The 12,601-nt window shown below is 46.6% G+C and overlaps 1 protein-coding gene across 8 annotated transcripts in view; it reads left to right on the top strand.

Moving 5' to 3' along the window:
* The first annotated feature begins 622 nt into the window (after positions 1 to 622).
* Positions 623 to 12,601, top strand: part of NTRK2 (neurotrophic receptor tyrosine kinase 2) — a 388,291-nt gene continuing 376,312 nt past the window's right edge. For 2 of the 8 annotated variants that reach the window (XM_043927532.1, XM_043927531.1), the window contains exons 1-3: positions 631 to 896; positions 1,792 to 2,018; positions 2,498 to 3,071. In XM_043927532.1, coding sequence (XP_043783467.1) covers positions 2,860 to 3,071 — 212 coding nt within the window. In that variant the 5' untranslated portion in view covers positions 631 to 896; positions 1,792 to 2,018; positions 2,498 to 2,859. Of the gene's footprint in view, positions 897 to 1,149; positions 1,296 to 1,420; positions 1,548 to 1,791; positions 2,019 to 2,497; positions 3,072 to 12,601 lie in introns of those variants that run through there. The other 6 variants (XM_043927526.1, XM_043927530.1, XM_043927533.1 and 3 more) reach the window with 6 other exon arrangements.

The following is a 12,601-nucleotide window of genomic DNA, read 5'->3' as shown; positions in this document are numbered from 1 at the left end:
TCTTCCCCCAACAGGGGCTGAGCAGTGAAATGAACTTTAGGCTGGCCAGTTCAGCACTCAAGGCGTGTCACAGCCAAGTGATGGAGGTGAGGGAAAGGCCTACTGGCCTTGTCTTCCTGCCCTGCAAAGAGATCATTTGGATGTTGCCCGAGGATTCCCGCTTACACTCAGCGCCCAGGGTCTGTACGAAAGCCCCACTAAATGCTTTCAGTTCCCTTGTAATATTTAAGGCAGAGCCGAGATCTCAGCATTCACCTTGGCGTTCAGGGTTCTCGATCTTACCCACCCCCAGCATTTTCGGATAGATTTGTGGCCATGCTTATCTTTTGGAGGAGATCCCATCCCCGTCGCCCTTTTTCGAGGGGAGGTCTGCCAGCCTTTTTTCCCGGGAGGAAGCTGGCGAGAGCTGGTGAGCCGCTCACGGGTCGGGCAGGGGTGCGCACGCGTCGGGCGCCGCGGGTTGCGCATCTGGAGCCAGAGAGCGCCCCCCGCGCAGTGCCTGGCGCCGCCGCGGCCGTGGGTTGGTGCTCCCAAGCGTGCCGGGCGCTCTCTCCCCGCGCGGGGGCACCAGAGCCCTCGGAAGTGTCAGGCACTGCGGTGCATTTTCCCAGTTCCCTTTTAAATGACTGCGGAAAAAGAGACTCTCCGAGCCGCAAATGCGAAGACGGATTCTCAGACAAGGCTTGCGAATGCCCCGCAGCCATCATTTAACTGCGCCCTCAGAGCAGTTACGGTTTGTCACTCGACCCTCCCGGATCACCTCGTTTGTCCCTAGTGAGACCCCCAGGCTCTGCCCGCGCCGGGCTTCTCAGTAGCTGGATGTGTGTCGCGCTCCGGGCAGCGCGGGCGCAAGGCACGCGTTCGCTCTCACCCACGCACACACGAAAACGCGCAAGGTACGGCAGGGGAGCGAGGGCTCTGGGTGCCCCGCGTGGGGGTGGGCATCGCGGGGAGTGAAGCTGAGATCTGGGAATGGCTGCGTCCTGCCAGGTTGAAGGATGAGACAAAATGACGCGGCGCCACACATCGGACAGGCCAGGGTTGCTACCGCGCATTTAGGGAACCCAATACGCGTCAGGCGCGCTCCCTTCCCCTCACAAGTCTCTGTTTCCCGGGCGTGTGATGCCAGAAAACGATAGGAAAAAAGACCCGCTTAGAGAGCCGGAGTTGCATTTGGAGACTGCCCTCCGTCTGCCAAAGCACCAACGGGAAGACCCTCCGAAAACACCGATCCCCAAATAGATGACCCGGAATGGGGGCGGTTATCCTTGGTTACCAACGCTGGACACGTTTCGGTGTTTACAATATTTATTTATTTTTAGGATAGCTCGTCCTCTCTTTTAGGCAGGATGGGAAAGGAGAATGCAGCGGGGAGGGAAAAGGGAGGGAGGATTCCTATAATAAGAATCAGCGCATTTTTTCAGAGCTGAACCGAGCCCGGTTTCCATTTCAAAAAAGGAGACGGCCTCTACTGCGATTTTAGAAGAGACCTGGGTGTGAATTAGGGACTGGGAGGTGTCAGAGCCGGGGAATGGTTCCGCTTAGAGGTACCTGGGTCTAAATGCACGCACACACACGCACACACAGGCGCGCGCGTCTACACGGCCAGGCTGTGTGCGGGTGTGCGCGTGTGTGAACTCCCACATGCTGCTGCTGTCTGCTTCTGGCCAGTGGCACCGATGCTTCCCTCCTCCCCGCTCACCCCCAGATTCCCCTCCCCTCCCTGTTGCTTTTGTCTGGAGGGTGTTATGGGTTTGTGTGTGTATGAGCGTGTGTGTTTTTGGATTTCAGACTAATTTTCTGGAGTTTCTGCCCCTGCTCTGCGTCAGCCCTCACGTCACTTCGCCAGCAGTAGCAGAGGCGGCGGCGGCGGCGGCGGCGGCGGCGGCGGCTCCCGGAATTAGGTTGGAGCAGGAGCCTCGCTCGCTGCTTCGCCCGAGCTCTCCGAGCTCCGTGCCCAGAGGCAGGAGGAGCCTGGACCCAGGCGCCGCCGGCGGGCGGTAGGCGCCGGAGCCGGGGTGAGCAGCGCGGACAGTGACCTCCGTCGTCTCGGCCCTTATTGTCCCCCTAGGGGTGGTCGCGGCGGCTCCCCAGGTGGGACGCGCCGCGCCACCTGCCCGCGCCCCCTGCGCCCAGGGGCCGTGGCGGATTCTGCAGCATCATTCGGGGGCCCCGTCGCGGAACCAGCGTCCTCGGTAGTCTCCGCGCCTCCCTTTAAGGAGTCCTACCCCTGGCCGGTGCCATGGGATCCTGACCCTTGCCCCATTTTCCCCTCCTTCAGCCTTAGGCACCGGGAGAGAGTGGGCACAGTGGGCGCGGCGTCAGTGCCATCGAGGGGCAAGTTTATTTCTAGGGCCGGCCGGAGTTGGGCACTCATCTATCCACAGTATCCCGGCTGGGCTCGCGGTGGGGGTGACGCGAGCGCGGAGGGAGAGTACCCCAGTTCGTGGCGTATGGGGACTTGAGCTCAGCCTTACGCGTATCTGTTTGTCCGCAGCCCCGAGGTGCGTCCCGGATCGCAGCGCGCGTCTAGCCAGAAGCCTGAGCCCCAGAGCATCCCGGGAGCGCCGCGGGCCGGTGCTCGGCTCGCTGGGCCATGCAGCGGCGGCCGCCGCGGAGCTCCGAGCGGCGGGAGCGCCCCCTGTGAGAAGGCCCGAGATGCCCCTGCCACTGTGAACGGTGCCGCCCGACAGGACACGCTCAGCCCCTGACACGCTCGGCTCTGCGCGCCTGAGACCAGCAGCGAGAGGAGAGAGCGGTGAACGCGGCAAAGGCCACTCGGCACTGGCAGGGGAGACCGGCCGGGACAGCTCAGCGACACGCACTTAGGCTAACTTGGGCTGGCACTGGTGGCTAGGAATGTCGTCCTGGACCAGGTGGCATGGGCCTGCCATGGCGCGGCTCTGGGGCTTCTGCTGGCTGATTGTGGGCTTCTGGAGGGCCGCTCTTGCCTGTCCCACATCCTGCAAGTGCAGCGCCTCTAGGATCTGGTGCGGCGATCCTTCTCCTGGCATCGTGGCATTTCCGAGGCTGGAGTCTACCAGTGCAGATCCCGAGAACATCACCGAAATGTGAGTTCCTGGTCCTCTTCCTTCTTCATCCTCTCTTTGCCTCTAGGGCTAGGCTGGCCAGGGGGGGGTCCCTCTTGGGCATGAATGTTGTCTCAAGTCTGGGGAGAAGTCAGAGAAGAGAGGTGCAGGGCTGGGCCGTGTGTCAGTTACCTGTTTTACTGCCTTGGTGCTGTTAACACTGGGAGAAGTGTGATAATTTAAAATGTTCTAAATAATAGATGTCTATTATGTACTATTCTTATGCCCTTTATATTTCGAAGCCCTGCTGGGTGTTCTTTAGTCTTTCCATATGCAATAACTTAAGTTTTGGACATTTTTGTTTCATCAGGTTCTCTGTGTATATTGGGTTAGGAGCAGTTCCAGTAATATTTATGAGAAAGGAGGTTAAAATAAGTAACTTTTGAAAAATCTGCTGAAGGAAGTTAGAGTGTCTCCCCCTTAGCTTCTTTCTCTGAGAGTTGGAGTTCACCAATTTCCTTTTTCATTTTATACATCAGATTTTGCATAGGAGATTGCATCCAGAGATGGCCTTGAAAATAATCTGTAAGAGGAGAAGTTCCGAGTGTTGAAATGCACTGGCTCAAAAGAGAAAATGCGATCCTTGGAAGCCTAAAAGCCTGGTCTGATTTAATTTGGACTTGACTTCCCAGAGATAGAATTTTGAGATCATTTGGATTATAAATCTTAATTGCCCATTGAACAGTTCCCCAGGAGGAGGTTGGATGATAAAGCAGCATGGGATACTCTGATGAATGCTGTCTTCACCCTGGGACCCCTGTGTCCCTGGAAGTGCTCGAGCTTGTCCTGGTCCATTGGAGAAGCAGAATTGTGTATTTCTGTCCTCGTCTGATGCGTTGTGACAAATCTGTTACCAACTAGGGGCTCACCAGTCCTTTCTCTAGCATTCCCCTGTTCCCTCTATTAGAGACTCCCCCAGCCAGCAACTTTGCCCTTTTATATGTTTCATTAACATGATGTTTTATTCATCCATAAAAAGGATTGTAAGGCAAAGTTTCTCCCGGTTTACTTGAGGCTGTTGACACCACCATAGGCAGCGTTGAAAGTAGGGCTTGGGCTGTGGCCTTCCGGTTGGCGAGTGCGCATGCATCTCCCCCCACCCCCCCCACGGATAACACACACCCTGGTTATGCCAACGTTGTTGACCGAGACAACCTGTTTTTTAATGTAAGTAAGAGGCCTTCCCAGCCTCTGCTGTTTGTCCTGTTGGTGATGCTCTTGTTAGAGGGCTCAGGCAGAAGGAAATGACAACAGAACAGAGGAAAGCGTGCCGGCCCAGCAGTGCTGAGACGTGCCGGGAGCCGCCAGCTGTCAGGCTGGATCCAGGATGCTCAGATCGCAATCCTGTTGGCAAGGAGAGCAGCAGGCAGAGCTGGAGAGGAGGGGTGGGTAGGGTCCCGACCGCGCCGACCCTGGCTTGGGCTGGTAGAGCCTCGCCAGGCTGGTCAGAGTGTCTGTGGCCTTTTGTCAGGATTTGTGTCTTTTTCATGAGATGGGGTGTCAGTAGTCAGATGGAGGAAGCCATATGGAATTCAGAGCCCTTCAGACTATTTTGAGACCATGAGGAGTGCCTAAAAACAGTTAGATGTTATTTTCTTTTGTGATTGTTTTAAAATTCTGTATTAGGTGCTAGATAGATAATGAAGGAGGAAACATAGGGCTAATTATTATTTTTTTCAGTTTAGTAATTTTAAGGCCGTAATTGGAGGAAAACTCTCTTTAAAAATATTATTTTACGCCTGAGTGGTCTTAGCTTCCTGATAGATATGAAATTATTAATAACAGATTTGAGTAGAGTTTTCCTATGTCAGTTCTCACAATTGTTATTTCCTTTTATCTGATGGCAGGTTCCTATTTTCAGGCTTACTTTTTTTTTTTTTTACATTTACTAAAACATTTGTCACAGTTGTTCATCTTATAATGGTAATCATAATTCCTAATTTTTACTCAATTTCTTCTTCTGATTTGAAAATCCATTGAGATTCAGAGAATGGAGAGGTGTGTAAGCTCAGTGTATAGGAATGGGGAATTAGTTTAGAAACAGGAGTCAAGCTGATAGAGGTGAGCTCTGAGAAAAAGTACTTTTCTCCGCTCATTCCCTCAGTTTTATTTGTGCCTCATCAGTTTATGCCCCAGTGGCCTTATCTGTAAAATGTATTGAGATCCTTGTTTGGAAAGCACTTCATATAATTATTTTGAATTCTGCTGCTTTGATATCAAAATGACATCAGTGGTTGGGCTTGTTTCACTCTCATCCTTATATGACACCATCTGTGCTCTCTTTCTTACATATTAATATTTGCTTGAACAGCTCTTCAATTCTTGGCCAGTGGATACCAGCTACAGTTGGAACCAAATTACACTTTCCTTTTTTTTTTTTTTAACTTTGTTATTAGACCCAGTGGTATTCCTAAAATAACCTGTTTTAAAGTTCTAGTTTAATGAAGTTTAGCTGAAATTATATGTTTCTGTTTTTTAAAAGTAGGAGTAATGTAGCTGAATAAAGTGTGATTAGAACTTGCTGAAACAGTTTACTATATCACTTAAAAATAGTAAATCTTAAAAAAAAAAGTAAATCTTTCAATATCTATATGTTGGGGAAATTGCCTGGAGAATTCACATGGACAGAAGAGCCTGGCGGGCTACAGTCCATGGTGTCGCAAAGAATTGGACACGACTGAGTGGCTAAGCACACAAGGGAAAAGTCACATTCACTGTGCCTTTTAAGGTTCAGAGAGAAGCCATGGTAGAACATTTAAAAAATATACCTGTAGACTAATTAAGGGGGAGGATTTTATTTTTTGATTCTACATGTATGTTTTAAGCCATGCTGACATTTCATTTTCAGAGTCCTTGTTTGAACCTGTTTTATTAAAAATCTTCCCTTCACAGTATCTGTCTCATATTCTTTACCCACTGATGTGACCTATGTCTAGGTCTATGTCCATCTATAGTTACACATCACACCTGCCTAAGGTCACACTGCCAGAAAGTGCCAGCTTCTGTTATTTGGAGATGATTATCCCAAAGCAGTGCTAAGTTAAATTTACAAACAATACTATTGTCACATATAAACAGGATGCAAGAGTAAAGTCTGTTGTTGGAGTTATGTAATCAGCCATTTAAGTTTCAGATTGTGTCAAAATGCTTCGCAAAAGACACTTCTGTCTCACCCAGTGGTAAGAGATATGGTTTAAACGTAAAATAGGTCATGGATTTTTAAAAATTATGGTCAGAAACACATGACATAAAATCTACCTACCACGTTAACCATCTTTAATGTACTGTTCAGAAGTGCTAAGTGTATTCACATGGCTGTTAAAGGGCATGCAATTTTGTATTGCCCGTATTTTATGAAGACCAGCAGGGACTTTTTATTTCTAAATTTCTTTGGTGACATTCACTGATTTGGGATTGATATTTGGAGACCAATCTAATATTTTTCCTCTTAGTACAACATAAATAGGATTTGTAGCTTCTGCTGCTCAAGCCTCTGTGTGCGATTCATTGTTGGCTTGGTTAAGCAATTGTAATGTTATGTCATTAATACATTAAATTTGGCTCTCTCACCTGCGTAAGCTTTTCCACTGCTGCAGTTAATTGTACTAAAAAATTCTGGCATTTAGAAGGATTCAAAGGCATCAGATTTTATCACTCTGATATTTACTTCTCAGCCCCTCCACTGGGAGTTCTAGAACCTTGAATTGTGCTTTACATGCATTTAAGAACTGCAGCCTAAGTTTTGATTGTGGTTGCATAAGCCAGATTGGACTTGTTAATAAATTAGGCGGTCTTACTTACATCATTCATTATTCAATAAAACTTGCAAACAAGTTAAAAACAGTCTTTCTTCCTAGTGAAGGCATTCACACAATTCAGCTCAGCACAGCCATTTGAAATCTCAGTTTCATGCTTTCTATCTCTACACTGAGGAAGTTTTTATTACATTGGATAAAGCAATCGAAAAGCCCTGTGACCTTCTGACCCTACTTTCTTCCACCTCTCCCTCTCTATCACCTCTCACTGACTATACAGGAAAATGTGTTTGATTATTTTTCTTCTCTGAAAAGTGATATTTCCTTATGGGAATTCAGAGCACTAGAGTTGAGCGAAGAGCCTGGGTTATATATTATTACAAGCAAGTAATGGGAAATTAAGATGATGTGGTCATAGCTCCCCAGCTCTGTGTTTAGTTTTGTTTAAGATCTTTCACTGTTTCTATCCCGTAAACCTCTGTTTGTGTTATTTCAGTATTCCCTTGTAAAGACATTTTCTAAGTCAAAAAGTTGGCTGAACAGCTGAGACTTGAGGTCTCTTTCTCCCCAGGAACATTCTGCATGATTGCTTTGACTATCTCTAGGTTGTAGGGGCATAAAACCTAGACCTTTTCTTTAGCTGGGGAAAGGGAATTTAATTTTTCTTTTTCTACTTTTTGTTTCTTCTTCTTCTTTCTAAAAAATCTTTGGTACCAAGCAGGTGCCTCCAGTTTTAGCTCATTGTTCATCCTTCCTGTTCTGAAAAGAAACAATATCAAGCCATTATTGAATATTATATCCTGACATTATCCACCCAACTAACTTTACTGCTTCTCTAAAGAAATTCTTGTAGGTTCAAAGCAGTAGGGTAGAATGTAGCATTGAACCTGCTGCTGCTTATAGCAATGCCAGTTTTTGATTTTACTTACGGTTTACAAATCAGTTGGATGATTTAGGGGAGAGGTTATTTAGACAGGGCAATTTTTTCCCTCGTTTGGTGTATGTAAGAGAAAGAAAGGGATAGGAAAAAAAATCTGAACCTTGAGTTATTAATAGTTGATTGATCATTTTCATAATCTATTTGTTCTAAGTTTTAAAAACATAAATCCCACCCCCAGGTGGCAGAGATCTGAGCCCTGCAGTGGCCTGATAATTTTAGCTTCATATTTGATTTCTGATAGATCTCTATTAAAAGAGGAAAAGAGCCCACATAATCAGGATGCCTTCTAACCATTTGCTTTGCTCTCTGGGCTGTCCAGAGGACTGTGAAATGGTAAATATTGATCTCAGAGATGAAGGAATGAATGAATGCTTATGGTTGTTATAAACCTGGGGAGAAAAATAACACATAGGTACTAAGCTTGCATAGTTCAACTCCCCGCTCCACCCATGTTACAGAAAGCTGGAATTACGTGATCTGGAAGCAGCTCCTTAATGTTTCCAGGTCTGAACTTGTCAGATGTAAACCAAGGGCTTTGGACCCTGTACTCTGATTCTGAAGCTCCACAAAGCTTCAGTTGTGGAGAAAGTTCACTTTATATATCAGCTCTGAAGTAAGGAGTGGTGCTTAGAGCCTGGCAGTGAGAGACTCTAAGGACCTTCCACATCATCATGTCCTGTGTGCATGTTTTCAGCATCTGCTCTGAATTCTCCAAACCATCCATGTCTTTTTAAATCATTAAAAATTAATTTTTATTGGAATATAGTTGATTTACAATGCTGTGTTAGTTTCAGGTGTATAGTAAAATGAATCTGTCATATATATATATATATATATATATATATGAGTCTGTCATATATATATATATATAAATGTATGTGTGACAGATAGATGGGGAAACAGTGGAAACAGTGACAGACTTTATTTTTTTGGGCTCCTAAATCACTGAAGATGGTGACTGCAGCCATGAAATTAAAAGACGCTTGCTCCTTGGAAGGAAAGTTATGGCCAACTTAGCATATTAAAAAGCAGAGACATTACTTTGCCAACAAAGGTCCCTCTAGTCAAAGCTATGGTTTTTCCAGTAGTCATGTATGGATGTGAGAGTTGGACTATAAAGAAAGCTGAGCACCAAAGAATTGATGCTTTTGAACCGTGGTGTTGGAGAAGACTCTTGAGAGTCCCTTGGACTGCAAGGAGATCCACCCAGTCATCCTAAAGGAAATCAGTCCTGAATATTCATTGGAAGGACTGAAGTTGAAGCTGAAATGCCAATACTTTGGCTAGCTGATGTGAAGAACTGACTCATTTGAAAAGACCCTGATGCTGGGAAAGATTGAAGGCGGGAGGAGAAGGGGAAAATAGAGGATGAGATAGTTGGATGGCATCAGTGACTCAATGGACATGCGTTTGGGTAAACTCTGGGAGTTGGTGATGGACAGGGAGGCCTGGCATGCTGCTGTCCATGGGGTTACAAAGAGTCGGACACAACCGAGTGACTGAACTGAACTGAACTGCTGTATGTGTATATATGCCTACATTTTAAAAGATTTTTTTCCCATATGGGTCATTACAGAGTACATCCACGTCTTTTTAAATGTGAGAGACTAAGAAGACTGGTGGCATGTTAGTGCTCGGGTGATGAGTCCAAGTTCACAGGGTCACTTAAAATCAAGATCAAGGAAGGAGAAGGGGCCTTAGAAATGCTCTGCTTCAACCCCCCTTGCATGAATGAGGGGCAGAGAAGAGAGTTGCTTTTATGGCCATGGCACATTAAAGACATCATGGCACCAAGAGGCTTCCTGCTAGCATCCAAAGGTAGTGCCAAAACCTTCCCTCTAGGGGGCCTCCCCTCTGTTCTGTTTCCTTGGACTGAACCTGACTCCAGCCCACCCTTTTAGAAGCATTAGGGATGTGAAGACAAATTTAGTCTGGCTAAGTCTATGGGAACCTGTCTCTACTGGAGACAGAGCAGTTAAAAGTTCATGAACTATTGATCACAAATCAATAGCCTGATCTTTGCATGGGGGCAAATATATTTTTTTGTTTACTTTACTGTGAGTGTGGTTGTTTGTTTTAATTTTAACTCTTCCTCTTCTCTAACACTTTCACAAAAGCTAGGTTGCAGAGAAAGGCCTTCATGAGTTGGCTGCCATGAGAGACGCTGCCCTTGCACCTACTGGACCATCCGGGCAGGTTAGGATTGGAGGGAGGGCAGAGCAGACAGAGCATAATGGAGGCTGTTGCCCCCGAGTCTTTGCCACAGTCAGGGGTGGTTATGTAGGTGGAGGAACCCACAGCCTTGTATACAGAGACTGTCTTAGCTCCCATGAAAGTCCTGTGGCTGGAGTGTACTATTCTTTCCAGCCTTCTCTTTGCCTCTGCCTTCTGATTGCCCCAAGATGGATAGCTGAGCCAGTGCGCAAGCTTAAGTTGTTGACTCCCATTCGGAATTCATTCTGGTACCATTTTATACATTGTATGTGGCCTGTGCTAAGCCTTTTCCAGTACAAGCACACTTCTGAGACACACCTCTGGTTTCACACAGGGCTTCTCCCCAAGGGTCCTGGAGAGCACTTTACAGACATCTGCTTATTTAGGCTTAAAACCTCGCTCTGAAGTAGGTGGGAAGGTCCTGACAGCCTCAGAGGGACTGTCAGGTTGGTTGGCTTGCATGGGGTTCTCTGGTCAAGCTGAGCGTAATTCAGGATAGAATTTTATGCAGTCTTGCTTAGGGCTTTGTCTGCTCAGACCCGCCTATTCAGATTTGGCCTTGAGAGTACAGGCAATTTTAGGAGAAGTGTAGTTATTCAAATAAATGTTCACAAGTTAAACAGCACAGTAGTGGGAAGGAGGTGGATTGAGGCTTCATCTTGTATCTTTCTCTTCTACCATCATCTTCTCCTTCGTCATCTGTTGTACTCTTAAGAGGTAAATGATTTGTGTGCCCTGGAGAATATGGGATCTTCTAGTATAGAATAAAAATTTTGATAACCATACATCATTTAGAATCCCTCTTTTTATTGCAAAAAATGACCTATTATTGCCCACCCTTTCCTATTATCTTCATATTCCAATCATTTTCTGAACAGAGCAGACACACACACCCTAGAGTTATATTTGTGTGTACAAATGTGTCTATGAATATATAAATATAGGTATAAAACTCTGCTTGGTGTGGGCCTTTCAGACTTAAGTATCTTGAGTTGTAAAATTTTTTCTAACAGTTAAAGATTTGCTTCTTTAAACCATCTAGATAGACATTTTGGGGATTTAATTGACACACAGCATTATATTAGTTTCAGGCCTACAACATGATTTTCAATATCTGCATATATTACAAAATGAGTACCTTAATAAATCTAGTTAACATCTATCACCCCACATGTGTGTGTGTGTGTTTGTGTGTGCAAGTCTCTCAGTTGTATTCTGCTCTTTGTGACCACATGGACTATATAGCCCGCCAGGCTCCTCTGTCCATGGAATTTTTCAGGTAAGAATATTGGAGTGGGTTGCTATTTCCTACTCCAGGGGATCTTTCCGACCCAGGGGTCTAACCTGAGTCTCTTGCATCTCCCACATTGGCAGATGGATTATTTACCACCACGCCACCTTGGAAGTCCCATCACCACCCATAGTTAGAACATTTTTTTTTTTCTTCTAGTGATGGGAATTTTAAATCTACTATCTTAGCAACTTTCAAAAATATACTACAGTATTGACTGTGGTCACCATGCTATATATTATATCCCCTCTCAGACTTTTAATTTTGTTTTACTCATTCTGGATTTCTCTCAACGAGGACCTGACAGAAGGTCTTCTCTAGGTGAAATCTGTAAGCTTCAGAGCAGTGACTCCGTGCTGGGTTAGCTGACCCAGCTACTCAGAAACCCATGTGTCTGTCCTCTTTGATCAAGTCTCAACAGAAACAAAAAAATATTTTCGAACAGTTCTACAATAGTGTTATTTAAACCAAAAGACATTAGAGTTTTGATTTTCGACCTCTGAAATACGGTGCCGTTTAAGAAGATAGGCTCTTGTGAACTCTAATCTTTGCCATAAAAGTTGCTTCTATTTCATGTGCCCTGAAGTCCCCTGCTGCGAAGTGGCAGAGGGGCCTGGGCCTGAATCCTCTGACTGTGGCTCACAGTGGGAACAGTTTGCTTCCCTTCTTCGGCCTTGGCACAGTTGTCTTGGAATGTGTGTGCCGGCCTGGGAACTGGGGTGGGCAGAGAGCTTGACACGATGGCCGCTGAGTTCTCTGGCAAGCCAGAGAAAACCCAGCCAACCTCACAGCCTTGTTGGTCTGCTTTCAGCCTTACTTCACAGCCCCTCTGCTAACTGACCACCTGCCGATGCAGGAGACATAAGAGACGTGGGTTCAATCCCCGTGTTGGGAAGATCCCCTGGAGAAGGGCATGGCAGCCAAGTCCAGTATTCTTGCCTGGAGAATCCCATGGGCAGAGGAGCCTGGCTGGGTACAGTCAATGGGGTCACAAAGTGTCGGACATGACTGAAGCAACTTAGCACGTGCACGCCATCGTATTGCCCTTGCCCTCCTGGGTCTGGCCTTTTCCCTTTGTGACCCTTCAGTCTCCTTCTTCTGTTCTTTATTCCCTTCCACACTGCCCCCAACATACAGGCACACACATGCTCAGGCAGATGGTTGGCTGCAAAGCCCCTTTCATGGACAGTGAAGAAGTCTTGGGTTGCAGAACCCGTGGATCAACCACCATGGTTCCAACTGAAACTGGCCTGCCAAGGTCAACTCACTCAGAGAGGGAGCAGCGTAAAGGACCCTGGGTAACTGGATGGGG

The sequence above is a fragment of the Cervus elaphus genome, chromosome 16 (assembly GCF_910594005.1).
Source record: "Cervus elaphus chromosome 16, mCerEla1.1, whole genome shotgun sequence".
Classification (NCBI taxonomy): Eukaryota; Metazoa; Chordata; class Mammalia; order Artiodactyla; family Cervidae; genus Cervus; species Cervus elaphus.
This window is presented reverse-complemented; position numbering and strand designations above follow the sequence as displayed.